This window comes from Ascochyta rabiei, chromosome 18 (assembly GCF_004011695.2).
Source record: "Ascochyta rabiei chromosome 18, complete sequence".
Classification (NCBI taxonomy): Eukaryota; Fungi; Ascomycota; class Dothideomycetes; order Pleosporales; family Didymellaceae; genus Ascochyta; species Ascochyta rabiei.
Window position 1 is genome coordinate 471,824 of NC_082422.1, and position 24,416 is coordinate 496,239.

At 55.0% G+C, this 24,416-nt stretch overlaps 10 protein-coding genes across 10 annotated transcripts, besides 8 other annotated features; 5 read left to right on the forward strand and 5 right to left on the reverse strand.

The window, feature by feature from the left end:
- The first annotated feature begins 8 nt into the window (after nucleotides 1-8).
- Nucleotides 9-52: a tandem repeat.
- Nucleotides 53-642: 590 nt separating this feature from the next.
- Nucleotides 643-722: a tandem repeat.
- Nucleotides 723-1,070: 348 nt separating this feature from the next.
- Nucleotides 1,071-2,943, forward strand: EKO05_0009990 (uncharacterized protein; the record flags this gene model as incomplete). The annotated part of the gene is made up of 3 exons (XM_038942945.1): nucleotides 1,071-1,221; nucleotides 1,278-1,720; nucleotides 1,786-2,943. The coding sequence occupies 3 exons, from the start codon at nucleotides 1,071-1,073 to the stop codon at nucleotides 2,941-2,943; spliced, it is 1,752 nt and encodes a 583-aa protein (XP_038794545.1).
- A 134-nt stretch (nucleotides 2,944-3,077) lies between these two features.
- Nucleotides 3,078-4,440, reverse strand: EKO05_0009991 (uncharacterized protein; the record flags this gene model as incomplete). The annotated part of the gene is made up of 2 exons (XM_059637657.1): nucleotides 3,078-4,374; nucleotides 4,430-4,440. 2 exons carry the CDS (start codon nucleotides 4,438-4,440, stop codon nucleotides 3,078-3,080), a joined length of 1,308 nt encoding a protein of 435 aa, XP_059493640.1.
- Nucleotides 4,441-5,719: 1,279 nt separating this feature from the next.
- On the reverse strand, nucleotides 5,720-6,736 carry EKO05_0009992 (uncharacterized protein; the record flags this gene model as incomplete). The annotated part of the gene is made up of 3 exons (XM_038942916.2): nucleotides 5,720-5,985; nucleotides 6,044-6,636; nucleotides 6,690-6,736. 3 exons carry the CDS (start codon nucleotides 6,734-6,736, stop codon nucleotides 5,720-5,722), a joined length of 906 nt encoding a protein of 301 aa, XP_038794546.2.
- Nucleotides 5,918-5,951: a tandem repeat.
- Nucleotides 6,737-7,028: 292 nt separating the features above from the next.
- Nucleotides 7,029-9,194, forward strand: EKO05_0009993 (uncharacterized protein; the record flags this gene model as incomplete). The annotated part of the gene is made up of 1 exon (XM_038946980.1): nucleotides 7,029-9,194. One exon carries the CDS (start codon nucleotides 7,029-7,031, stop codon nucleotides 9,192-9,194), a length of 2,166 nt encoding a protein of 721 aa, XP_038794547.1.
- Nucleotides 9,195-9,933: 739 nt separating this feature from the next.
- Nucleotides 9,934-10,383, reverse strand: EKO05_0009994 (uncharacterized protein; the record flags this gene model as incomplete). Its single annotated transcript, XM_038946981.2, has 1 exon — nucleotides 9,934-10,383. One exon carries the CDS (start codon nucleotides 10,381-10,383, stop codon nucleotides 9,934-9,936), a length of 450 nt encoding a protein of 149 aa, XP_038794548.2.
- A 1,445-nt stretch (nucleotides 10,384-11,828) lies between these two features.
- Nucleotides 11,829-11,903: a tandem repeat.
- Nucleotides 11,904-12,608: 705 nt separating this feature from the next.
- On the forward strand, nucleotides 12,609-17,157 carry EKO05_0009995 (ATP-binding cassette transporter snq2; the record flags this gene model as incomplete). Its single annotated transcript, XM_038942928.1, has 2 exons — nucleotides 12,609-13,109; nucleotides 13,168-17,157. 2 exons carry the CDS (start codon nucleotides 12,609-12,611, stop codon nucleotides 17,155-17,157), a joined length of 4,491 nt encoding a protein of 1,496 aa, XP_038794549.1.
- A 245-nt stretch (nucleotides 17,158-17,402) lies between these two features.
- On the forward strand, nucleotides 17,403-18,710 carry EKO05_0009996 (uncharacterized protein; the record flags this gene model as incomplete). Its single annotated transcript, XM_038946982.2, has 1 exon — nucleotides 17,403-18,710. One exon carries the CDS (start codon nucleotides 17,403-17,405, stop codon nucleotides 18,708-18,710), a length of 1,308 nt encoding a protein of 435 aa, XP_038794550.2.
- Nucleotides 17,727-17,771: a tandem repeat.
- Nucleotides 18,711-18,963: 253 nt separating the features above from the next.
- Nucleotides 18,964-19,823, reverse strand: EKO05_0009997 (COPII coat GTPase; the record flags this gene model as incomplete). The annotated part of the gene is made up of 6 exons (XM_059637658.1): nucleotides 18,964-19,004; nucleotides 19,057-19,422; nucleotides 19,471-19,482; nucleotides 19,536-19,667; nucleotides 19,754-19,755; nucleotides 19,807-19,823. 6 exons carry the CDS (start codon nucleotides 19,821-19,823, stop codon nucleotides 18,964-18,966), a joined length of 570 nt encoding a protein of 189 aa, XP_059493641.1.
- Nucleotides 19,824-20,025: 202 nt separating this feature from the next.
- Nucleotides 20,026-20,052: a tandem repeat.
- A 79-nt stretch (nucleotides 20,053-20,131) lies between these two features.
- EKO05_0009998 (histone H4-like TAF Taf6, SAGA complex subunit) lies at nucleotides 20,132-21,604 on the reverse strand (the record flags this gene model as incomplete). Its single annotated transcript, XM_059637659.1, has 2 exons — nucleotides 20,132-21,168; nucleotides 21,232-21,604. 2 exons carry the CDS (start codon nucleotides 21,602-21,604, stop codon nucleotides 20,132-20,134), a joined length of 1,410 nt encoding a protein of 469 aa, XP_059493642.1.
- Nucleotides 21,605-21,932: 328 nt separating this feature from the next.
- Nucleotides 21,933-21,958: a tandem repeat.
- Nucleotides 21,959-22,045: 87 nt separating this feature from the next.
- Nucleotides 22,046-22,076: a tandem repeat.
- Nucleotides 22,077-22,995: 919 nt separating this feature from the next.
- On the forward strand, nucleotides 22,996-23,208 carry EKO05_0009999 (uncharacterized protein; the record flags this gene model as incomplete). The annotated part of the gene is made up of 1 exon (XM_038942768.2): nucleotides 22,996-23,208. One exon carries the CDS (start codon nucleotides 22,996-22,998, stop codon nucleotides 23,206-23,208), a length of 213 nt encoding a protein of 70 aa, XP_038794553.2.
- Nucleotides 23,209-24,416: the final 1,208 nt, after the last annotated feature.

A 24,416-nucleotide genomic window follows, 5' to 3' on the forward strand; every position in this document is an offset into this window, starting at 1 on the left:
CGCGGGGACGAGATTCGAGCTTCGAGCTTCGAGCTTCGAGCTTCGAGCTTCGTTGATGTTGAGGATGCTATTGGCCAACGATAGGGAATGATTAGAGTGAGATGGGAGGATGACCAGAGTGAGATGAGAAGAGGATGACAGTGAGATGAGAAGAGGATGACAGTGAGATGAGAAGAGGATGACAGTGAGATGAGAAGAGGATGACAGTGAGATGAGAAGAGGATGACAGTGAGATGAGAAGAGGATGACAGTGAGATGAGAAGAGGATGACAGTGAGATGAGAAGAGGATGACAGTGAGATGAGAAGAGGATGACAGTGAGATGAGAAGAGGATGACAGTGAGATGAGAAGAGGATGACAGTGAGATGAGAAGAGAAGGACCAGAGCAAGATAAGAAGAGAATGGAGATGAGAAGCGCAAATGCAGACCAAAGGTGCGAGATGTCCGAATGTCTAGTGTTTAGATGTATAGAAGTAGAAGTACAAAGGTACAGAAAGGAAGAGGACTGGAAGCCGCGGAAGCTTGAGGCTCAGACGTTGCCGACTCCATGACGCGCCAAGGCAGCCTTGCCAGCCTTGGCTTGGCAGAAGTCGAAGACGCGTCGACGCTTCGGCGCTGCACCCCGTCGCGCGTTTTCAGCATTTTCATCGTTTCATCGTTTCATCGTTTCATCGTTTCATCGTTTCATCGTTTCATCGTTTCATCGTTTCATCGTTTCATCGAGGTCAACGACGAGAGTGGTGCAATGGATGCAGCTTCCTCTTCGGGCGGGCTGCGGGCGCATGTAGCCTAGGTAGTCTGTTGTGGGTTAGCTGGATGTCGTCGTCTCCTTCTGGCATGTCGTCATGATGTCTCAGAGCATTTCTAAGCAGCGCGGCTTATCGAGTGCGCTCCCGCGGCTCACGTGAACGGACAGCGGATCGACTCTCTTGCTCTTGGTTGCACACGGATTGCTGCTGATTGCAGACCGCACCCGCTCCCTGGACGATTGGTATTGCCGTGAAGATTGTGGTTGTGATACAGCGAGCGTGTTCGAATCCCGCCCACCGCAGCTCGGTCCTACCGCCACCATGGCGCACTACACGTCCGACCCCGAGAGCTTCCCCGAGCCGGTGGACCTCTCGCACCACCTGTCGCGCAGCACAAAGGCGCGCGAGGCGTCGAGTGTCAAGCGCTTCTACCAGTACTTTTCCATCCCGGGCATCGCCCAACTGGCTGGCGGTGAGTGCCGTGCGCAGACACGCTCGCTCGCTGCACGCACTGACAGCACCGCCCAGGCCTGCCCAACGACAAATACTTCCCCTACGACACGCTCGAAGCAAAGGTCGCGCACCCAAGCCGATGGGAGCCCACCCCCAACAAGCCCGTCGACCCGCCCGCCGACGACCCGCCCACCGCCCGCCTCGCGGAACGCAGCCTCGCGAGCGGCAGAGGCAAGGGCAAGCATGACGAGCCGCCAGCCGCGCGCCTGCTCGTGCCGCACGACTCGCACACGCCAGACCCGCGGCACAAGATCGACTTGATGTCGGCGCTGCAGTACGGACAGGCCCAGGGCTACCCGCCGCTCTACTCCTTCATCCGCCACTTCACCCGCGAGAACCTGCACCCGTTCATCCCATACAAGAACGGCCCTGAAGTCATCCTGACCTGCGGCGCCACCGATGGCCTCTCCAAGACGATCCAGGCCCTCAGCAACGAGTGGTCCGCAGAGCACGACCCCGTCCACGAGAGGCCGGGCCTGCTGTGCGAGGAGTACGCCTACATGAACGCCATCCAGACCGCCAGGCCCGCGGCTTCAACATTGCGCCCGTCAAGATCGACGACGAGGGCATGCTGGCCAAGGGGCCCGGGGGTCTCGCCGACGTCATGGAGAACTGGGACCTGTCCAGAGGCCGACGCCCACACCTCCTGTACACGGTCACCATTGGCCAGAACCCCACATCCGGCACCCTCTCCGTCGCACGCCGCACCGACATCTACGCCGTCTGCGTCAAGTACGACATCGTCATCATCGAGGACGACCCATACTGGTACCTGCAGTTCCCCTCGTCCTCGCCCGGCGTCGTCGCCGCCAAGCCAAACAAGTCTTCCGGCTTCGCCTTCCTCGACAGCCTGATCCCCTCGTACCTCAGCGTCGACTACCAAGGCCGCGTCGTGCGTCTCGACACCTTCTCCAAGACGGTGGCCCCAGGCTGCCGTCTCGGCTGGATCACCACGCAGCCTGCCCTCGCCGAGCGTCTTCTGCGCATCACCGAATCCTCCACCCAGCAGCCCTCGGGCTTCGTCCAGGCCATGGTCGCAGAGCTCCTCATCGGGCCCAACAACGCACACGACCCAGGCCGCGGCGGCGCTGCAGACGGCAGCGGCTGGAAGGTGGACGGCTGGGTGCGCTGGCTCGAGGGCCTGCGCGGCAACTACGAGCGGCGCATGCAGACCATGTGCGACGCGCTGGACGCGGGCAAGGAGATTGTCAAAGCCGGGCGCCGCAAGTCGCTCACCTCCGTCGCCGACTCGGACGACGAGTGGGCCGTCGTCGAGAAGACGCAGATCTACTCGTTCGTCCGCCCCCTTGGCGGCATGTTCGTCTGGGTCCGCTTCGATTTCACCACCCACCCGCTCGCCGACGACGTCGCCCACGCCCGCCTCTCGCAAGCCTTCTGGGTCTTCTTGACCCAGAAACCCTATCTGTGTCTCGTCGCGCCGGGCAGCATGTTTGCGCCCTCGCAGGAGATTCGCGAAAAGGACGCGTACAACTGCATGCGCCTGTGCTTTGCCGCGTGTCCCGCCGAAGACGTCAAGCCCATCAGCAAGCGCTTTGCCGACGGCGCGCAGGCCTTCTGGCGCATCAAGAAGAAGACCACCATCGACAAGCTGCTCGAGGAGGACGAGGCTGCGGGCTTTGATCACGTCGCGGGTATGGCTGTGTTGACGGGCATGTGCTAGGTCACAGCGAGTAGACTTGAATAGATGCAGGCGAATGACCAACCATGGCTCCTTTTTATCCCAAGACAACGTGACTACTATGATATCCAACCTTGTGCGAACCTCGAACCCAACTACTCAACTACCAGTCCCATCTATACAAAAGCAATGTCCCGACTCACGGGCCGAACAGAAAGAACCTCCTTTGCGTCCTCAAACCGCGCCTCGTCCTCGAGACTCCCAGCATCGTACGACTCGCGCAACGTCTCCGTCTCGGAGCCACCGGCGCTCAGACTCTTCCTGCCGTCGGAAAAGGGCAGGAGATGCATGGCGTTCAACCGCGTCTCGACCTCGACTTCAAACTCGCGCTTCCACTTCATCTCCGCGTCACCGGCGGCGCGGTCCGCCATGGGCCCAAAGCGCCCGAGCAACTCTGCCGACGCGGAGCGCATGAGCTTGTTGAAGCTGAGGGGCGGCGGCTTGTGCACGGCCGTCTTTGACTTTCCGAGGTCGGGCTTCCACCCCATCGCCATGCGCGTGCCCGAGGCTACCTGCTGAGCGCCCGCTGTCGCGTCGGGTGCGCTGACGGTGCGCCAGTGCTTGCGCTGGCTGGGTCCGTCGGTGCCAGGGATGGGGGTGTTGCTTGCAATCGCATGGACAATTTCGGCAGCAGTTGCTCTCGTCCCCGTCGATGAAGCAACGGACTCCCCGTTGGGGCTTTCTCCCGTCTCCGAGATGCCTTCAGAGGACTTCAGGGTGTCGCTGCCCGAGCTGCATCCCAGATGAGGTACTGGTGTCAAGGAGCTCAACCGATGGGGACGGGACAGCGAAACAGAGGAGCGTGAGTACCGGTGTCGGTTGGAGAAACTACTCATGCTGCGGAGGTGAGGTTGGGATCGGCATGTGCTTATGGATCGGTATGGAGAGGCCGTGTCCGGGTATACTGCTCGTTGTGCAGATGCGGAGAACTCGATGGGTATCGAGTAAGGCGCGTATGCTGCGGGTGCGAGAAGCGCATCGGTGCGGGGCGTAAGTGATAGGCAGCGGCGGTGCGCAAACGGAACCGAGACGGGTGCCTGGAGCTGAAGCGAAGGGCTTGTGAAAGCAGGAGGAAGTGACGGTGGAGCAAAAGGCGAGGTAAAGGCGCCCAGGCCTGCTTGATCGCGTGATGGCGACGACGACTGTACGATCGAAGCTGGCCTGCTAGAGTTCAGATCTAACGTCTCGACATCCGCGTTCGTAAACAGCGACGTGCTCCTAGTGTAATCGTCTCCAGGCATTCCGCCCTTGGGAACCAGCTTCTCGGTCGCAGCACGATCCTCAGACAGCCTTCGAGAGGGGGGTGACGTTGGATCAGGGTTGGTCGGTTGACGTTGGCCGTATGCAAACAGATGAGCTTCGAAGGGACGCCGCACAGCAGCCATCATGCCAAACAAAACCAGGGATGCGACACTACGCATACGTGTCAGTGGAAGTCAAACCAAGCAGGGTCCTGGTAGCTACTCACAGCGAGATCATAGCGAGAGCCATGCCTACGCGGCTGACAAGGCAAGTAATGCCAGATTCCCAGCTTTGACCATCAAGCTGATTAGGTAGGCAGCTTGGCCTCCGAGCCACCAAAATCATATTCCATCCAGCAGTCAACAGCCACAAAACACACAGTGAGATCACCAAACGATTGGCGATGTAGGTCGTCTTTTTGATGGTGCCTGGATCTAGTTGCTGGTAGGTCAGAGCTCTTTGCTTGACCGAGTATGTTGTATGTACGACTGTGTAGACTATTGTCACAGTAGCCTGGTGCTAGTCAGCGAACGATCTTTACACAGTGTGTGGTGCTTTATACCGAAACGAGCGTCAAAACACCTGGTAGAATGTTTGAGGCATCCTCAGAATCGGATGCAATCTGGAACAGCGCGATGACCAAGCATAGGACGGAGCTCCAAAGTAGTGTGTTCAGGATGATTGTTATTGTGAATAGACTGAGTTGCCTATGGGGTGCTGGGGCGCTGATTCTGAAGGCGACAAGCTTCGCTTCGGTTGACGCAGGCTTTTGAGACAACCGCTCGCCTGTACGACTGTGGCGATTCAGTCTTGCCATTTAGGCTACTGTGTATTTTGAAAGTCGCCTCCAAGTCTTTGGTTGTAGATGCAGTATCGCAGGGAGGAGTGCGCAAGAACTCAGGGAATTGTAGACAGCGATGGCATGTCGGAAGTAGCAGGCGTGTAATTGCACTTGTGTTGTAGAATACAATCGTGAACCGGGAGCCAGCGGCAGGACGAGGATGCTCGAAACTAAGCTGTCGCAATGTATCGACAGCTTAGTTGACGCAGCTGTCAAACTGTCAGAGTGATAGTGTTTCAGTAATCGTGACAATAGACATGCAGCGGTAGAACCACTAGTATAGCGCTATCTGCATTCCAAAGGGCTGTTGAAGCGATGCTCAGGCAAATTGCGAGGAGGATGCTTGTGCAACCTCGAAAGAATGCTGTTGTGCAGGGAATGTGACTGCCTCCCCATCAATGCGCTAACATGTCAATCGAACCATAGTGGAATATCGTCAGTCGCGTTTGACCTCGTGCTCACACAGGTGGCAGGGCTTAGGGTTCATAGTGGTCTGTGGTGGTCCATGTCGAAGTCGCAACCTGCATGGGAAGCAGGCGCGAAGCGCAAGCCCATAGAACCCGGTTACGTTCCTGGCGGAGGCTCACATGAAGATTAATGACTTGGCTTTGTCATAGACCCCCGTGCCGACGGTCACTGACAGTGGTGTAGTAAGAACCAGAACCGCAATACCGGCTACGAAGAAGGTTGAGTCATGCATGCAATGACGGTGTTTCGATCGCTGTGCTGGTAGATACCATGCTGATCCATCAAGTAAGTGCATGGAGGGTCCTGTTCACCAGTGCCGGTAATCTGGAAGATGGCTCCTGAATAGCGTGCCTTGGATTCTAAGGGCGCCGGATAGAAATTTACAATCTTCGGGTTCGTGCTCAGAGGATCAGGAGCAATACCAGAAGGAGGATCAGGACAAAGATGAGAACTGCGATGCAGCAGCTCGACCACTTATCTTCGAGAACAACATTAGCAGTGGTATATATATATATGTGTGGAAGCACCTACCCTCGTTCTTCCTGATGATGAAGCCGACTTTCTTCATACCGGTCTGCAGCTTGCCGCCAACCCTGTCGGCCACTGTGTCGACGTCGTTGAGCATCTCGCCCTGCTCTTCCAGCTCGCGGCCCATGTCATCGGCTTGCATGCGCAGGTTGCCGACGGTACGGAAAACGCCGTCAAGTGCTTCATCCTGCTCATTCATGATCTGCATCTGTTGCTCTTGCTCGAACTGCGCGTAGTTGTCTTCGTCTTCCTCAAAGGAATCAGGGTCTGGCAGCATGTTGCCCTTCTTCTGCGCATCTTGCACCGTCTGCTGCAGCGCCTTGTGCATATTCTCGATCTCGTCGCCGACCTCCTTGACTAGTCTTCTGCGGCGCTCCACCTCGTCAATCTCAAGTCCGAACTTGTAGGGGTCATGTTCGACGGCTTTGACACTTTCGACGAGGTCTTCGAGATCTTGGCTGAGGTCCTGGAGTGTCTGTTCAAGCTCGTTGCGAGCTTCACGGAGCTCTGGACTGTTTGCTGATGACGCCGAGGATCGTATGCGAAGGTAGGATTTGAAAAGCGGGCGCGATGTATTGAGGGCTGATAGTACGTCTCTGTGACATGTGTCAATGGAGCTGCTTGCCTTCATTGTGGCGGAGATGCTTACGCCTGGACCTGCAGAAAAGGGTCCTCGTCACGGGTCGAAGACATCATTGTGAGGATGGACTAAGCTCAATCGCTGGAACGCTGCACGTATAGCACGAAGACAAGCAATGACGTTGGGGTGTTCAAGCTGCGGCGGCGCTCGGGGGTGTTGAAGACGCGCCGCAGCATCTAGGTACCCCAGAGCCACAACTGAGCGCTAGCACGGCACAGACCACCCACCGTCGAAAAACCGCACAAGTCAGGAATAGAAACACCACAATCACTGCCATGCAGTTGGTGGCACACGACCTCCAAGAACAAGCTAGACCGGACTTTCCAGAAAGGGGGTACGGCTAAGACTATGGGTCCTGAGCAGCCTCTCCCACTTCCGGCCGAGTTCGACAATGTCGACGAATATGTTGAATCACTGTTAAAGTTCAGCACTTCCTCATGGCTTCTTCAGACTCTGTGTGGAGGTGTCCACGTCCTAGATTTCTACACACGCACGCCTGATCTATACTCAACTATTCTACCAGAATCTTGGAGAGATTGGTTCAAGACCCGAGATATCATGGACGTCCTTGACTTGCTCATGCGAGAGGATTTGAGCCAATTCAACCATGGAACACCTAACTGGCGAGATGGCCCAAACCCCCCTGAAGATCTCCTGCGGTACATTAAAGATGTTCGAAGACATCTGCTGGCACGCGAGTTTCCTCGACCAGGCTCCGAATCACGGCCCGAGAAAGCATCGTTAGCACGGCATATCACCATGGGCATGAAAGTCAAGAAAGTGCACGAAGTTGACAACTTTGCACGCTACCTTGACAGGTTGACTTCAGAAGTCGCCTCCTCTGGCAAAGAGCCCATCACGCATCTTGTAGACTTTGGTTCTGGACAGAATTATCTTGGCCGCGCGCTCGCTGCCCAACCTTACTCCAAGCACATTGTTGCTGTTGAGAGTAGACCACACAATATCGAAGGCGCGAAAAACATGGATGTCCTTGCCAAACTAGTGGAAAAGCCTCTTGTGATGAGGAACAAGAAGGAGTATCGAGCATTGACAGGCAAGGGAAAGAAGAAGAAGAAAACCAACGACCCCCAAGTCATCGGTTCTTCAGATACCAACAAAAAGGACTCGGCCTTAGAAAAAGATCATGCCAATAGCCTGGAGCCGAATGTCATTGAAGTTCCTTCAATACCTGTCGCTGTTAGAGAAGTATCATCTTTGCCTACACAGACTGCGGGTGGTGCAGAATGCGATGACGATGGCTGCACTGTCGAGCACGCGCCGCCGCCAGGACAGAAGAAAACTTCAGATGTTGAAGTTGTGCACAACGACTCCAAGGGTAGCTTTGTTAAGGCTTCGAAGGCCAACACGACCAACCTTCAGATATACTCAGAGGGCCATGGTAGTGTACAGTATGTGGAGCACATCATCCAGGATGGCGACCTCCGCCCCGTCATCGACCAAGTTCTCGACCCCTCGCACATACCAGAAGACAAAGTCACCACTACTTCCGCAACTACCGAAGTGCCATCAGACCTCACGACAGTGCCGAAACCAAAGAATGTCAATGCCATGGTCATGTCGTTGCATTCGTGTGGAAACCTTGTGCATTACGGGCTCCGCTCTCTCCTCCTCAGTCCAAACATCTCGTCAGTGGCCATGGTAGGCTGCTGTTACAATCTCCTAACCGAACGTCTCGGCCCTCCCACATACAAACTCCCCACCTTGCGTCCAAACCACCCACGTCTCGAGGCTACAGCAAACGCGTTCGATCCCCAGGGTTTCCCTATGTCTGAGAAGCTCGTCAACTACCCTATTTCCAGGCCCCCGCAGCTCGACGCTTCATCCCCCGATGCATCTTTCGAGCCTTCCGGCGCCAAAGGTCTCCGCCTCAACATCACCGCACGCATGATGGCTGTGCAAGCGCCCTTCAACTGGGGCCGTGCAGACAGCGAGACCTTCTTCAGCCGGCACTTCTTCCGTGCGCTGCTCCAACGGATTTTCCTTGACCGCGGCATCGTATCTGCGCCCGTAGATGCATCCAACTTCCCCGGCCCTGTCTCGGCGAACGGGCACACGAGCCACGTCAACTGGACACCGCCGAACGGGCGCGGACCGGGCCTGAGCTCAGACGGCACTTCGACTCCGCTGACGATTGGCACGCTGCGAAAGTTCGCATACGGCGATTTCGTTAGCTATGTCCGGGCCGCCGAGGCTAAGCTCGTAGCTCCAAACTCGTTTTGCGAGGTGGATCCCGAGTTTATCAAAGGGAAGATGGAGGGCTTGACGGACGATGACATTCGAGACTATGAGGTGCGCTATGCAGAGCGCAAGAAGGAGCTGAGTGTCATGTGGAGCTTGATGGCGTTCAGCGCGGGCGTGGTCGAGGCTGTCATTGTGACAGATCGATGGCTGTGGTTGAAGGAGCAGGACGAAGTCGAGCACGCATGGGTAGAGCCCGTGTTCGAGTACAAGCAGAGTCCGAGGAATCTTGTTGTCGTTGGCATTAAGAAGTAGATGATAGCGGCGGCGACGCGAACACCCCTTTATTGCTAGAATCCAGATTCTGAGCTCGGGTTCGTCAAAACTCATGTAATGCTCCAGCATGTTCGCTCTGAGTAGACTTTGTTTGTGCCATCCCACATGTGCAAGGTGCCACTGCGCGCATGGTGTCACTTCAAGTACCTCCAGCAACACACGCTCTCTACTATTTAATTCGCGCAAACACACATCAAGGGCTGTAACCCATCACTCACGAGTTGCCATGCTTTACGTTGCGTGCAGTCAGATGAACTTTGAGAGCGAGCAATACGCGTCGCGAACTAAGACCCCTTTGCTAAAAATAGCCCTCCACCACACCACCCTCCAAACGCAACCACGAAACCCCCCCCCCCCCCCCAAAGCTCGCCACATCCCCAAGAAGAAAAGACCTCGCCATCTGGCACTCAATGACCAGGCATTTGGTTGGTACAAGCGCAGGCCACCGTCGGGCCATCCGCTTCGTACATCCGTTGTCCGACGATGCGCTCCGCTCCGTTCCGGACGCTGCTGTCGAGTCGACACGAGTAGGTACCATGCGTACTAGAAGGAGATCTGGAGACGCCGTCTTTGCGGGGACGGGGGCGGGTAGGCTACGGTAGCGGTGCGGACGTTGCGGGTGTTGCGGGGGATCGGTGAAGCTAAATCAGACCGCAGGTGGTGTTGGATTCGGTGTTGAAATGGTGTTTGAGAAGAGCTGAGTGGACGCAGTCATGGATTAGTGAGCTTTTTGTGGTAGTAAGGATAGACGGAAGAAGGCATGTGTGCATTGCTTCAAGTACGTGGTGCTGGTGGTGAGGCTCTTGTGAGATGGGTCAAAGTGGGTGGGAAGATGAGACGGTAGGTAGTTACTCCTCTCGTTCCACTCAGAGACAGCTAACGTCCATTCGATGCGTCCGTGCTTGTTGAGCCCGAAGTGTTTGATGAGCTGGTTGATGTGCTCGATGCACTCGTCGAAACTCCTGATGCTTGAGGTTGAATAGAGGACGTCTGAGGTTGGCCAGAAGAGGGTGCGGCTGAGACTTGGAAAGGCGCGAAGCGAATCGGCGTAAAAGACATACTGCTTGAGGGCGGTTGGGATCTTGGACGAGAGCGATAGATTGATGATGAGATGACAGTGATGAAAAAGGTTGCGGTTCGAAAATCTGAAGTTCGATATTGGCAGCATAGTGAAGGCCATAATATAGGCTTCCGATACAAAGCTACACATCGCTTACTTCGCGTAGAAAGCGAGCACCGACAAGAATAGAGACGAGATATGAAACCGCGTACACCAGGGCTTTTGTGATGTTGTCCGAGGGTTGTGGAAACGTGTCTGCCTTGTGCGTGAGCTCCAGGCACATCCTATGTTTGGCTGTACCTGCGCGCTCGCACTTGACCCTGTGTCATATCATTCGTCCCATGTTCTCTCTAGGTCAACTGCGGTTTGGGCCGCTACGTCAGAGCGATTTAGGTTTTACGAAGCGGAGTAAGCATTCAGCCCTGTCCGCCTACCAAGACTTCGGTATAACATCGACATCGTAAACGAATTATGGAGCTATTGAGCGTTCACCTTGAGCTTTGCTTAGGACCTAAAACTCTTGACAAGTTTCCCCACAGTACTAACTGTTGGCGTTGAGGTACGTAGTTGAATATAGCGGTGATGTATCAGTGCTTGAAGCGAAGTTATCATAGTGGAGACTGTCGAGGTAGTGCATTGCAATTAGCTGTGACGGGTCGAAATACGCTTCGCATGTTCGACAGTGTGTGTGTGTACTGATTGATGTGCCCTGGTCCAAGCAGTACGGCCTACGGCTCCTATTTAGTGAACAGACCCTGTACGGAAAAATCGCAGCGTTCATCATCTCGGGGGCCGCGGACGCCTGAATGACACGGGAGGATGCAGCCACTGTCGCGCACGGTGAGCTGGGCGGGAGGTACTGCAAGGGCGTAAAATAGCTCTCGAAGATTCGATCTCACCTATTGGCAATCATGGCACTGCACAGGATATCATGTGCGGGCTGTGTAACGTTCTTCAGGAGCCAGCGAGAAACGACAACGCCAAGGCTTCCGCGGAACCCGTAGCACTCAGTCACGACTCACTGTTGAGCTCGGTAGTCTTCCGCTGCTGCGAGTCAATCACTGTCAAAGTCAGCTCGTCAATATGCGCCCTTTTTTTCTTCTCTGTTTTCTTTCTTCCCTTCAAGAATTGCACACATCGCTCCTCCTGATAAGCTTTGTCATGAGCACAGATGAGCGCAGATGAGCACAGATGAGCCGAATCGACACTTGCCAGCACGCAGGCAGAAGCACCGGTACCGGTGGAGGCGCCGAACGCCAAGCAAGATTCGATAAGCTTCGGCGTCATGAAACCTGAGCGCAGAATCCTCGCGGCGTCCAAAGCGCAGACGGCAAACGGCAAATGAGACGCTGATACCTAGAGATGGAACGTCTGAAAATCTAGACTAATGCAGGTTGCTTATGATTCCCCACCTTGCACCATCCAAGGTAGTCCGAGAAGAAGGAAAGAACAAGCAACACAACACACCTGAATCGGGCCTGCTCGAGTTCTTGAGGGGAGCGGGACTGGCATGACTCGAGACGATGATATCCTGACAAAGACAATGTGGGGCGTAGTGGATAGAGGATAGTGGCAGGTGAGTGGATAGTGGATAGTGGATGGTGGATGGTGGAGAGTGGTTAGTGGATCCGTGCAGCAACATCAGCCTTACACGTATGAGGACCATCGTTCCCTCCCCAAACAGGGGTTTGTTCGTGCAGATGGCCGCCGAAGCCGTCGTAAGACCGTCTTGCTGTTTCACGCAACACACGCAACATGCTCGCGACACCTGGCGTCGTGTCTTGCGGCCACAAAGACGTCTGCGAGGCTCGACGTCACTGCCTGCTTCTGAACTGCACTTCCCGATGCGGGTAGCAGCCGCTAGAGCACGGGCCCTCGGCATCGCAGCATCGCTTCTTCGGTGCGCGTCTGTGTTGGCCAGGTGTGAGTCGATCGCCGCCCTTTCTGCTTCAATGCAAGACGGCGTCCGTCCGAAGCAGTCCGCTGAGCAAATGACAGGCTCCACTCCGCGCCGCGGGTTTGAACGTGTAGCTGAGCTGGTCATTTGCCTAGCCGCTGAGAACGACATCTTAAAATTCTCGTGTTAACCTCCCTGAGGCGTCCCGGGCCCACAATCTCTAGCCTGCGCGGAGATAAGACCCATCGCTGCCATCCCTCTCCAGTTTTTGTTATAACAACAGCCGCCCCCAGCCCACTTGCCTTCTCGGTTTGTTGTTGCTTTCTTCCCCAATACTAGTTCTTTAATCGACGTGCCGCAGTGTGGAAGCACATTTCCCCTGCACAACCCTCTCCGGTAATAGTGTCGAGGTGCGCCTTGCATCTTTGTCGACGCCATGGAGAACTCCAACGTGCCACTGAACCACTCAACCGCCCGTGAGGAGACCGAGGGGAAAACATACGAGTACATCCACCCGGATCGCCACCACATCAAGAGCGACAATGAAAGCGCCAGGACTGCCTCAGTCTATGGTGAGACTACACGCAACCCTGAGTACGTCAATGAGAAGGGTGCCAGCCAAGTCAAGGGCGGTATCGCCGTTCAACGGGCCGAGGCCGAGTTCGCTCAATTGTCCAAGGAGCTATCGCGCACGAGTGGCATCTCACGCCGCATGAGCCGTGTACAGAGTCACAGCCACAAGGCCCACACTACCACCGACGTCGAAAAGGCTGTCGATGGGTCCAGCGTCTCGTCTGAAGAGGCTTTTGACCTGGAGAAGACATTGCGCGGTAACCGCGATGAGGAAGAGGCTGCAGGAATCAAGTCCAAGCGCATTGGCGTTGTGTGGGATGGTCTGACTGTTAGCGGTATTGGTGGCGTGAAGAACTATGTCAAGGTAAGGACCAGTCCTTTTTTCCAACCTGCCGAGCTGTGATAGCTGACTGCCGTTTCAGACTTTTCCTGATTCATTCGTTTCTTTCTTCAATGTCTTCGCGACTGCTCAGAGCTTACTGGGCCTTGGCAAGAAGGGCAAGGAGTTTGATATCTTGAAGGACTTCAAGGGTGTACTCAAGCCCGGTGAGATGTGCTTGGTCCTCGGTCGTCCCGGCAGCGGTTGCACTACTTTCCTCAAGGTTATCAGTAACCAGCGATTTGGGTACACCAAAATCGACGGCAACGTTCTATACGGTCCTTTCGAGTCGCACTTCTTCGAGAAGCGGTATCGTGGTGAAGCAGTCTACTGTGAGGAAGACGAGAATCACCACCCTACTCTTACTGTCGGCCAGACACTCGACTTCGCTCTTGAGACAAAGGTTCCTGGCAAGCGCCCAGCTGGTCTATCGCGGCAAGCCTTCAAGGAAAAGGTCATCGACATGATGCTGAAGATGTTCAACATTGAACACACCAAAAACACCGTTGTCGGTAACCCTTTCGTTCGTGGTGTATCGGGTGGCGAGCGGAAGCGTGTCTCCATCGCAGAGACCATGATCACGGGTGCATCACTCATGTCCTGGGACAACTCCACCCGTGGACTCGATGCTTCCACGGCTGTCGACTACGCACGATCGTTACGCACGCTCACCAACATTTACAAGACAACCACGTTTGTTTCGCTTTACCAGGCTTCTGAGAATATTTACAAATGCTTTGACAAAGTCTTGGTCATTGACAGTGGACGTCAAGTTTACTTCGGTCCCGCTGACGAAGCGCGAGCCTACTTTGAGGGTCTCGGATTCCTCGAGAAGCCTCGCCAGACCACACCCGATTACCTGACGGGCTGTACCGATATATTTGAACGAGAGTACAAGGTTGGCCGAGATGAGACCAATGTCCCATCCACCCCCGAAGCTCTCGCCGAGGCGTTCAACAAGTCCGAAGTAGCCTCTCGACTAGCAACAGAGATGTCCCAGTACCACGCTTCCATGGAAGAGGAGAAGCACGTCTACGATGACTTCCAGATCGCTGTCAAGGAGGGTAAGCGTCACGCCTCGAACAAGTCGGTTTACTCGATCCCATTCCACCTTCAGGTCTGGGCTCTGGCTAAGCGGCAATTCTTGCTCAAGTGGCAGGACAAGTTCTCTCTCGTTGTTTCCTGGTTCACATCCCTTGTCGTCGCCATCATCATCGGTACTGTCTGGCTCGATCTCCCGGACACCTCTGCTGGCGCCTTCACCCGTGGTGGTGTCCTGTTCATTGCTCTTCTGTTCAACGCTTTCCAGGCCTTCTCTGAGCTCGGAAGTACTATGTTGGGTCGTCCGATTGTCAACAAGCACCGTGCATTCACCTTTCACCGACCTTCCGCCCTATGGATTGCACAAATTGGAGTGGATCTCGTTTTCGCCGCCGCTCAGATCATGGTTTTCTCCATCATTGTGTACTTCATGACAGGTCTAGCTAGAGATGCTGGTGCATTCTTCACCTTCTTCCTTATGATCACAACGGGATATCTCGCCATGACGCTGTTCTTCCGAACTGTAGGCTGTCTATGTCCTGATTTTGATGTGGCTATCCGTCTCGCCGCGGCCATCATCACCCTTTTTGTGCTGACTTCCGGATACTTGATCCAGTGGCAGTCTGAGCAAGTCTGGTTGCGATGGATCTTCTACATCAATGCACTCGGCCTTGGCTTTGCCGCTCTGATGCTTAACGAGTTTTCTCGAGTCGACTTGACTTGCGCTGATACTTCGCTTGTTCCCTCCGGTCCAGGCTACACCGATATCAACGCTCAAGTCTGCACGCTTCCAGGTTCTGTTGCTGGCTCGTACATCGTCCGCGGTCGTGACTACGTTTCGTCATCGTTCTCTTGGCACGTTGGTGACCTGTGGATGTACTGGGGAATCTGCGTTGCCTTGATTATTGGCTTCCTTTTTGCCAACGCTTTTCTCGGAGAGTTTGTCAAATGGGGTGCTGGAGGCCGTACTGTTACCTTCTTCGTCAAGGAAGACCAGGAATTGCAGGAGCTGAACACCAAACTCCGCGAAAAAAAGGACAGGCGTAACCGCAAGCAAGAGGGTGCAGATGACAGCTCCGAGCTTAACATCGCCTCAAAGGCCATTCTGACCTGGGAAGATCTCACATACGACGTGCCCGTTCCATCTGGCGAGCTTCGGTTGCTCAAGCACATCTATGGATACGTCAAACCTGGCCAACTCACAGCGCTCATGGGCGCTTCAGGTGCAGGAAAGACTACGCTTCTCGACGTGCTCGCAAACCGCAAGAATATTGGTGTCATTGGTGGTGACAAGCTCATCGACGGCAAGCCTCCTGGTGTTTCCTTCCAGCGTGGAACTGCGTACGCCGAACAGCTTGACGTCCATGAACCCGCCGCAACCGTGCGAGAGGCCCTCCGGTTTTCTGCCAATCTCCGCCAGCCATACGAAACACCACAAGCTGAGAAGTACGCCTACGTCGAAGAAGTCATTGCTCTCTTGGAGATGGAGGACATTGCCGATGCTATCATTGGCGATCCTGAGACTGGTCTTGCTGTTGAGCAGCGCAAACGTGTGACAATCGGTGTTGAACTCGCAGCCAAGCCTGAGTTACTCCTCTTTCTTGACGAACCCACGTCCGGTCTCGACTCTCAGAGTGCATTTAACATCGTTCGTTTCCTCCGTAAACTGGCTGCCGCCGGTCAGGCCATTTTGTGTACCATTCATCAGCCGAACTCTGCCCTTTTCGAGAACTTCGATCGTCTCCTGCTTCTCCAGCGTGGTGGCCAGTGTGTTTACTTCGGTGACATTGGCAAGGATGCTCACGTTCTTCTCGAGTACTTCCACCGCCACGGTGCTGATTGCCCGCCCGCTGCCAACCCGGCCGAATGGATGCTTGACGCTGTAGGCGCTGGTTCTGCTCCCCGCATTGGCGACAAGGACTGGGCTGATGTCTGGACTGACTCTGAAGAATTCGCACAGGTCAAGCGTGATATCATCTCCATGAAGGAGCAGCGTCTACAGGAAGTCGGGTCTGCCGAGCCTGTCGAGCAGAAGGAGTACGCCACACCTCTGATGTTCCAAATCAAGTTGGTGAACAAGCGCATGAACCTCTCCTTCTGGCGAACACCCAACTACGGCTTTACCCGTTTCTTCAATCACGTCATTATCGCCCTATTGACAGGTTTGATGTACTTGCAGGTTGACGACTCGCGTGCCTCGCTGCAATACCGCGTCTTCATCATCTTCCAAGTCACCGTTCTCCCGGCCCTCATTCTTGCCCAGGTCGAACCCAAGTACGCCATTGCTCGTATGATCTCCTTCCGCGAGCAGATGTCCAAGGCGTATACGACTTTCCCCTTCGCTCTCTCCATGGTTGTCGCCGAGATGCCTTACAGCATCATTTGCTCTGTCGCCTTCTTCGTTCCCCTGTACTACATCCCTGGCCTCAACTCTGAGTCGTCCCGCGCAGGATACCAATTCTTCATTGTTCTGGTCACCGAGATCTTCTCAGTCACCCTCGGTCAGGCCATCGCCGCACTTACTCCCTCGCCCTTCATTGCGGCTTACGTCAACCCTTTCATCGTCATCATCTTCGCCCTCTTCTGCGGTGTAACGATCCCCAAGCCCCAGATCCCCAAATTCTGGCGCGTCTGGCTTTACGAACTCAACCCCTTTACACGTTTGATTGGTGGTATGGTCGTCACTGAACTCCACAACCTGCCCGTTAAGTGCACCTCGAGCGAATTCAATCAATTCCGTGCTCCAGACGGCCAGACTTGTGGAGAGTACATGAGCGATTTCTTCGCCAACGGCGCGCCTGGGTACCTCCTCGATGAGGCCGCCAACCTTTGCAATTACTGCGCCTACAAGGTTGGTGACGAGTTCTTCATCCCGCTCGGCTACTCGTTCGACAACAGGTGGAGAGACCTTGGCATTTTCATCGCTTTCATCTTCAGCAACTTGGCCATTTTGTTTGTGGCTGCCAAATTCCTGAACTTCAACCGTCGTTAAGCTTCGGCTTGCGCAAAAGTGTTCGATTCATTCAGCATCATGTAAACCGCATAGATCTCCATTGGGCGGTGTTTACAAGAAATTCACCAGCGAATCTACACACTCTAGACTAAATAATGTTTTCAATCCACATGCACTTCTCAAGTCACTACATTCACACGTCAGCATCTCTGTGAAGTTTCCACATCAATATCCCACACCATGTCTTACACACCCCGTTGGCTGCTGAATCAGGAATTCACACAATGCCCAAACGCGTCTCATACATGAGGAACAATGTCTCTGTCCAGCCTTGTACTTTGCCTTACGCGCTTATTTCAGTAGAAACTCTTCGCTCGTTACAAGACCCTCGTTCCGTGGCTCGAGACCTGGATTTACAGAAAAAACGCACTTTCTTGCTGGCTTTGCAGTGTAGATACAGCATGGCGCCCGCCGCGCACCGTAGCCAGCACGGGCAGACCGTCACGCACATCCGGCACGGGAGTTTACAGGACGTGAGTTCATTCTCCGAGATTGTCGTTCCTTTGATATCGGGGTTAGTGGGGGTTGACCATGCACTTCTATCATCCTCGCTTCCACCTTCACTTCCACCTTCACTTCCACCTTCACTTTCAAGAACCGGACCAATACCGCTTTCCTTGGCACCCGCGACAGACTCTCCAGCTCCGACACAACCTCCCGCTGCACCGAATCAACGGCCGACGGCGAACTACTTCAGATCTTCACCGCCAGCGCTTCTATATCCGCAACTGATTGTCCCACGGCGTGTCTGCGAATGCGCCATGCAGCGCGAACCAGGACCGCTTACGACCCGCCCGAACGGCCCGTCCTGGAGTATGCCGGTCTGGCTAACCATTACCATGTTCTCTATACTCGCAACTGCGGCAGCATGGAGCGTGATCGTATGCGCCATCCACTGGAGAAGAGCGGCAACGGGAACGAGACGCGGACACCAACCGCCAAAGAACAAAAAGCACGCGAACGAGTGGAGAGCGTGGATCGTGGGGAAAATCAACCCGTTCGCTAGAGGAAGAGGGTACACCGCGCTTCTTGCAGCCGACGCCGGGCGCGATGAGTGGAGTGCAGTGGCGCTTACGTCGGTGCACGATGGCCCTGCGCGGCTTGCGTGCTCGTCACCGCTGAACCCGTACCTGGTGCCGCCAGACGCTCACGGGGACTTGGCTGGCCGCAGTGTGCGTCTGCGTGGCTCAGGCGAGTGGGCTGCTGAGCACCGCACGTTCTTCTTGGAGGCGCTTGGTCGTGGCGGTTCGGCTGCACAGTCGCGAGCGTCGAGCTCGACGCATTCGCTACCTGGGTCGGAGCGGGACTATGTCGAGTCTGAGGCGCGCGAGGCGCAGGGTAGACGGGCGTCGCTGGGTCGGGAGCTGGGGCGGCTGGGGGGCGATGAGATGCGGGCGAGCTGGGTGGATGTTGGCTTGGCTTTGGTGGATGGTGCTGTGGATCGAGCTGCTGCTAGGATTGTGCGGTGGGCAGATGACGGTGGAGAGGATAAAGGACTGGTGCTACCACTTGTTAAAGGCAAAACCGACTGAGAGTGCTGTGCAAAGAAGGGATCAGTGATCAGTTACAATCGATATTGAGTCAACAAATTTGTTTTGAAAGCCTGTTTCCCTATTTTGAATGCTGTGAGGCTCTCGTATTTCCCGCTTTTGCGCTTGCCCCTATCAGCGCCTGGCTGTGTGTTCTTCGCTTGCCGTGTCGCCATCGTATCACCGCGTCTGACGATGTGTTTGGTACGTGTCCGTGAGTTGCATCACTCGTTCGTTCGCTCGGTTTTCGAGGTCTCTAGACGTACTGGCTGAGCCACCTGATGCCTTCGCCGTAACCTGGTGCAAGTTAATAGCCATCCTTTGCGTCAGCGTTTGCTCCAGTACTCACCCTGCCTCATTACCACACTGCACATGAAGACCTCGATAGGCCTGATGCCCTCCAGCGGTACCTTGCCCTTACCTGTCGTCTGGTACAACCCAAGCTCCGCCCTCAGCTGGTCCTCGGACACGGCCTCTGGGTGGTCGATCTTGTTTCCGAGCACGACAAAGGGAATGTTGGCCAGCTGCTCCATAGCAAGCAGCGCGTCGAGCTCCGCCTTGGACTCGGCGAGACGTTCGTGGTCCTTGGCATCAACCAGGAACACGATACCGCTGACCTCGGGAAAGTAATCACGCCATAAGCGGCGGGCTTGCGCGTGGCCTCCCAGGTCGAAGGTTGTGAACTTGACGTTGCCAATGGAGAGCTCCTCAGAGGCTGTATCGCGTTAGGGGGAGTAGGAGTGGAGGGCGGCAAGACGCCTACTTGGGTGGAGAGCTAGAGCGTGTCAGCAGGGATTCAGTGAGGGCGATGAGGGGCGGTGTGCGTACTGGGCTGCAGAACGGCTACGCGGTCGTTCTTGAGCATGTGCAATAGGGTTGTCTTTCCGGCATTGTCGAGACCGAGGAACAGGAGCTTTGCGTGCTTGTTGGCGAGGCCGAGCGAGGCCAGGACTTCGAAGACTAGGTGGCTGTATCAGCGTCGTGTGCTTTGCGCAGGTGCTGGGGTGCGGCGCTCATGGGCTACGTGGAGGCTAGGGAACACATACACCTAAAGAGGGCGGTCAGCTATGTGTCAATGCAAAGTATGTAAGCCACTCACCAGTTGACAATCCACATGTTGATATCTTTTCGGCGCGTGCTATGCTTTGTGTAGGGATGCGTGCACTGCGGCAATCTACACTGTAGACTTGTCGGAGGTTAGCGCATCCACGCTTCTTGGCAAGTCAATCACATGTAAGAGATCGCAACGCCAACGCCTCCATGAATCAGTCAGAGACAGAAAAGAACAGCTGTTCCATAACTTGGACAGGCCCACACTCTCGCTTCTTGCTTCTTGCTTCTTGCTACTCGTTACAAATATGATATCATCCAGGATCCCTACCTAACGCCAATGATGCATCGCAACCAACGCCACTCCATCCACCTCAAATGTTGACATCTGTCTCCAGGATGGCCTGCGCAGCCGCGGAGAAGTTGTTGGCGATGATCTGGTCGGCAATAACGTCGCCGACCTTGCCGTTCAATCGTTCCCTCAGCCCCTCCATATCAGCGACACCGTTGGTCATTGTTGCAGATCTTGTGCCTCCCAGTGCCTTGAGGGCTTCGAGCAGGATAGCAAGCACTCGCTCCGCGTCCTTCTTCTTGCTCTCGTCCGATAAGGCACCCTTGAGCACGTCGTCATTGTAAATCTTCAAATTAGGCAACACAAGCATCTTCATGCCCTCATTCCCAGTGATGATCAGCAGCGCTAGTAGTGCACCGTAGTGCGTGCCCAGCGGCTTGCCAATGTCCATGAACTGCCGTAGGCACGTCCTTGCGATCCGCGACTTGAGCCCCTGATTCGATGACCCATACTTCTGGCAGATGCGGCTAAGGATCGAGGCAGCCAACTGGCGTAATTTGAAATGGTCTGGGCCATTCGAACTGTGGCCGTTGGGGCCAACACCGTTGAGCGTTTCCGATAAGGCGTTCGAGGACGCTGCTTGTGTCTTTGGTCCTAGGTATTTACCCGTGCAACAGGTCAGGACAGGCGGTACCATGTATGCGACATACGGATCCAAATAAATAGCCTGGTTGTCCAGCAGGGCGCTAGTAGCCTGCATCATCTGCTGCAACACGAACAGGTTCTTCACACTGTGGGTGACCTTCTCAGCGATGAAGGTGAGCAGGTACGTTGTTAGCTGGTGGATGCCAGGCTCTGTTCGAATAGCCGCAAGCGCGGCGTTTTGCCATTCAATGTTCGTCTCATCGATGAGTGCACCGGAGAGCTTGGCGAAAAGCTCTTGCGATTCTTTGGAGAGCACATGTTTCACCAGCGGCTTGACATTGACGTTATCCAGACCGTTGGCTGCCGCGAGATGAGGATTTGCATTGGTTCCCTTGGGCAACAGGTCTCCCTGGTTGGTCGCCGTTGGGTTCTGGGGTATCGATGGTTGCACTCCTTCCACGGCGAGCCAGTGCGCTGCAGCTTGTTAGAGATGATCGATTCGGGTACAGGAGAACGTGAGCAGGTGTGATGACATGCCTGTGAATGTGACCTCTCGTGGCACCTTGGGAAGCGGCGCATTGATCAATTTCTCAAAGTCAACCTCCTCATCCTCGACATAGTACAACGGCTGTCCAGGCCCCAGGGAAGCCTCGCCAAAGCGCAGCGGCCGAGTGGACTCGTAGCCGTAAAGCGGCTCCACATTCAATATTCTCAGAGCATTGGACACGTCCTGTGTGCTCAGCGTCGTCCGCTTGCCGTGTCGCATGAATTTCAGAGCCTCCTCCAGTACCTGTGCAAGCCGGAAGTCAACGTCGCGCGCTAGCTCCTCGACGACGTTGTCGGCGAGTGAGGCGATGCCAACTGATTCGGCGACGTCTCGCACATTGTCGGGGTTCCAGACGGAGGACATGCTGGGCAGCGCAATGCCGGCGATGAGCTGTCAACGAGGGGGCGGTTCGGTCGCGGTCGTGTCGCGTTGAATGAAGCGGAGCGGTAGCAGCTGAGCCGATGGGAGAAACAATAGCGTGTCACCGGCGCGGGTGACGCAGGTCTGGAGGACGTGACGGCCAGCCCTATGAGCAAGTGAAGCACATCCCGGACGCGCGCGTGCGACACAGTTCGGCAGACTCGGGAGTGGAATCTTCGTATACGGCGCACACAATCTGGTCTTGCTGAGATGCGTGTCGAGGTGGAGGCGAGAAGGTGAAAGCACGTGAGGCGGGGCGCTGGGCTAGTCGGTGCGTGAGTGCGTGCGTGCTTGGGTCCTTGGGAAGGAAGTCGCGACGTGAAGCTCGACCGCCAAGCTTCGCGCCCGCTCCGCCCTTCAGGTCCATTCCCTCCCTTCGCTCCCCTCTCGCTTTTGCTCTTACTCTTGCACTGGCAATGCGACGACCCATCACCGATATCTTCACCGATCACCCCGGTTTGTACACGAAAGCTGCATCTCTCCAGCTTGATGGATTTTTAGGTTTCTGCCCGCTTCCACACTGATGGAACACCAGTTGTGGTCTAGCGGTTTGCAGACAAACATGGCCTTGCTGCAAATCAATGAATCTGGAAGTTTGATCTGGCCGGCGGTTGGCTCTACGGCCAATGATGACTTCACCCCTCGCTTGCTCAATCACGGCCCCTCGCAGCCATACGCATGGCCTAGGAAGCTCTGCTTCTGAACAGCACCTTCGACTGGTCCCAGCATAGCAGACCGCCATTTCAAACCCTTCCTACAAAACACCAGTCGCCTTAGCATCGTTCATCGCCTGGACGGCCGCGGCAGCTCATCCCCAGCAAATAGTGCCTTCGCGATCTTTCTCCATCCTTGCTTGTTATGGTTACACGCACATTTCAATGTACACCTTCGTTTCCCCTATCCGCAGCCACGTTTCTTACCGTTGCTGGGACTGCCAATCTTACTGCCATGTCGGGTTTTCTTGACGACGGGGAAGGGCTACATCTCCCGATTGTACCCCCTACCAACCAAACAAGTATCTCATTCCAGGTCAATTTCTCCTCACCTAGCTTTGTCTGACGCCACCCGTCTTCCCGTACGGCCCGTTGCAATTGTAATTGTCTTTCTGCATGCGCCAGCTAGGCAGACTCCTCCGGTGACTGACTGATCGGGCCCTGGTCACAGACTATTTAACACCCAGCAACGACATTGGTCTCTTAAAAACCACACAGCGTCTTTCGCCTCTTCAAACAGCAAAAACACTTGTCTTTGCGGATAGATCTACTACAACTCAGTTTCATAATTTGTACTTGTACCGTCAGATCAGCTCCTTCAATTCGCATTCAGTAACTACCATGGCCGTCACCAAGCCCGGATCGAACACGAGGGTGCTGCGATACCACCAGCTCAACAACGCCACACACTTGACCATTGTCACATCTGCCTCAGTGAACAATGGATCAAGAGACGAGCCACCCTCCCCACCGCCTCAACCACCCCCGAGCCCGGTAGGCTGGAACCGTCTAGTTTCAGTATGTTGTGTCCCCAGTGATGCCTACCAATACTGACTTCACGCCAAGCTCGAACCCCTTGCACCGATGGATGTCTGATCTCTGGGGTACATGACAGTAGTGCGAGTAGGTGCTACGCCCCGTACTGTGCGCGCCTTCTGACCCTACTTGGACAGGTTTCAAGTCACTTCACACGATAACGGTTGTACTGTCACAAGCTGTAATGCTGTATCGACGTTTCACAGTTCTCCGTTATTGGCTTTGCGATGGGAATTCGCATTGGAAACCTGACCACGGCTTGGTGCGACTATCGAACATACCTGACACGTGTTACCGTTATACGGCGTCTTTCACGTTGAGTACCCTGTGACCCGCGATAACAGGGCAGTCCAGGGTCTTCACCACTTTTCTTGCAGCCTTTTTCCTTTACCATTTCTTTCCATGCACCATGGTGCCGTACATGCTGTATCGTATCCCTAATAGGGGCTACGACCCATCGAACCAGTTGGTTCTCGAACTGAGTTCTCTGGAAACCACTTCCAACCCCCCTTTGCTCTTACTTGTGTGATGGTACGTGAGGCAATACATAGCTGGAGCCAGCTCCTACTCGACACTTCCGATTCGCGTACGTGGAACGCATCTCGCCAGCAATGCTCGCCCTCCAGCAGTTTACCATAGCTCTGGACGTTAATTGTCAAAAAGGTGAATCGCCGGCTCTGATAACGGTGATATTTCTGGGTACGCGAGGGAGTTGTGCAAGATTGCAACACAGTAGCCCTGCACATGAGCACACTGTACCAACAAAATGCTGAACAGTAGCTTCTAGAGTCTTTGAAAAATTCACAGGGTGTTGGTGGAACCAAAGGTCAAAGAGAAGGCACAGTAAATGTATGGAACAGGTGTGACTCTGGTTGGCACCAAGGCGGTCCCAACAATTCAATGAACTCCACACCCGCTTTGGACCGATTCGGATGTGGCAAGCGAAGCCGGGGCGGCTCCTTGACCGCCCGCTCCTAGCGCCTTAAACGGCAAGCGCTTCTTGCTCACCTTTCCTAAAATATTCTCCTACGTCTTCGACCCCAACAAACACTGCCATCCCATCCGCCCCATTCGACGACACGACTTCCAGAGACTCACGTTACCTCTATACCTTCCTTAGCCATTGCAAGAGCAGTGTGCCCATTCGAAGCAGCTCCATTCGGTGTGCAGACAACTGGGATTGCGACGCAAAGCTTATCGTGCTTGCGGCCTGCACAGACTTCAAG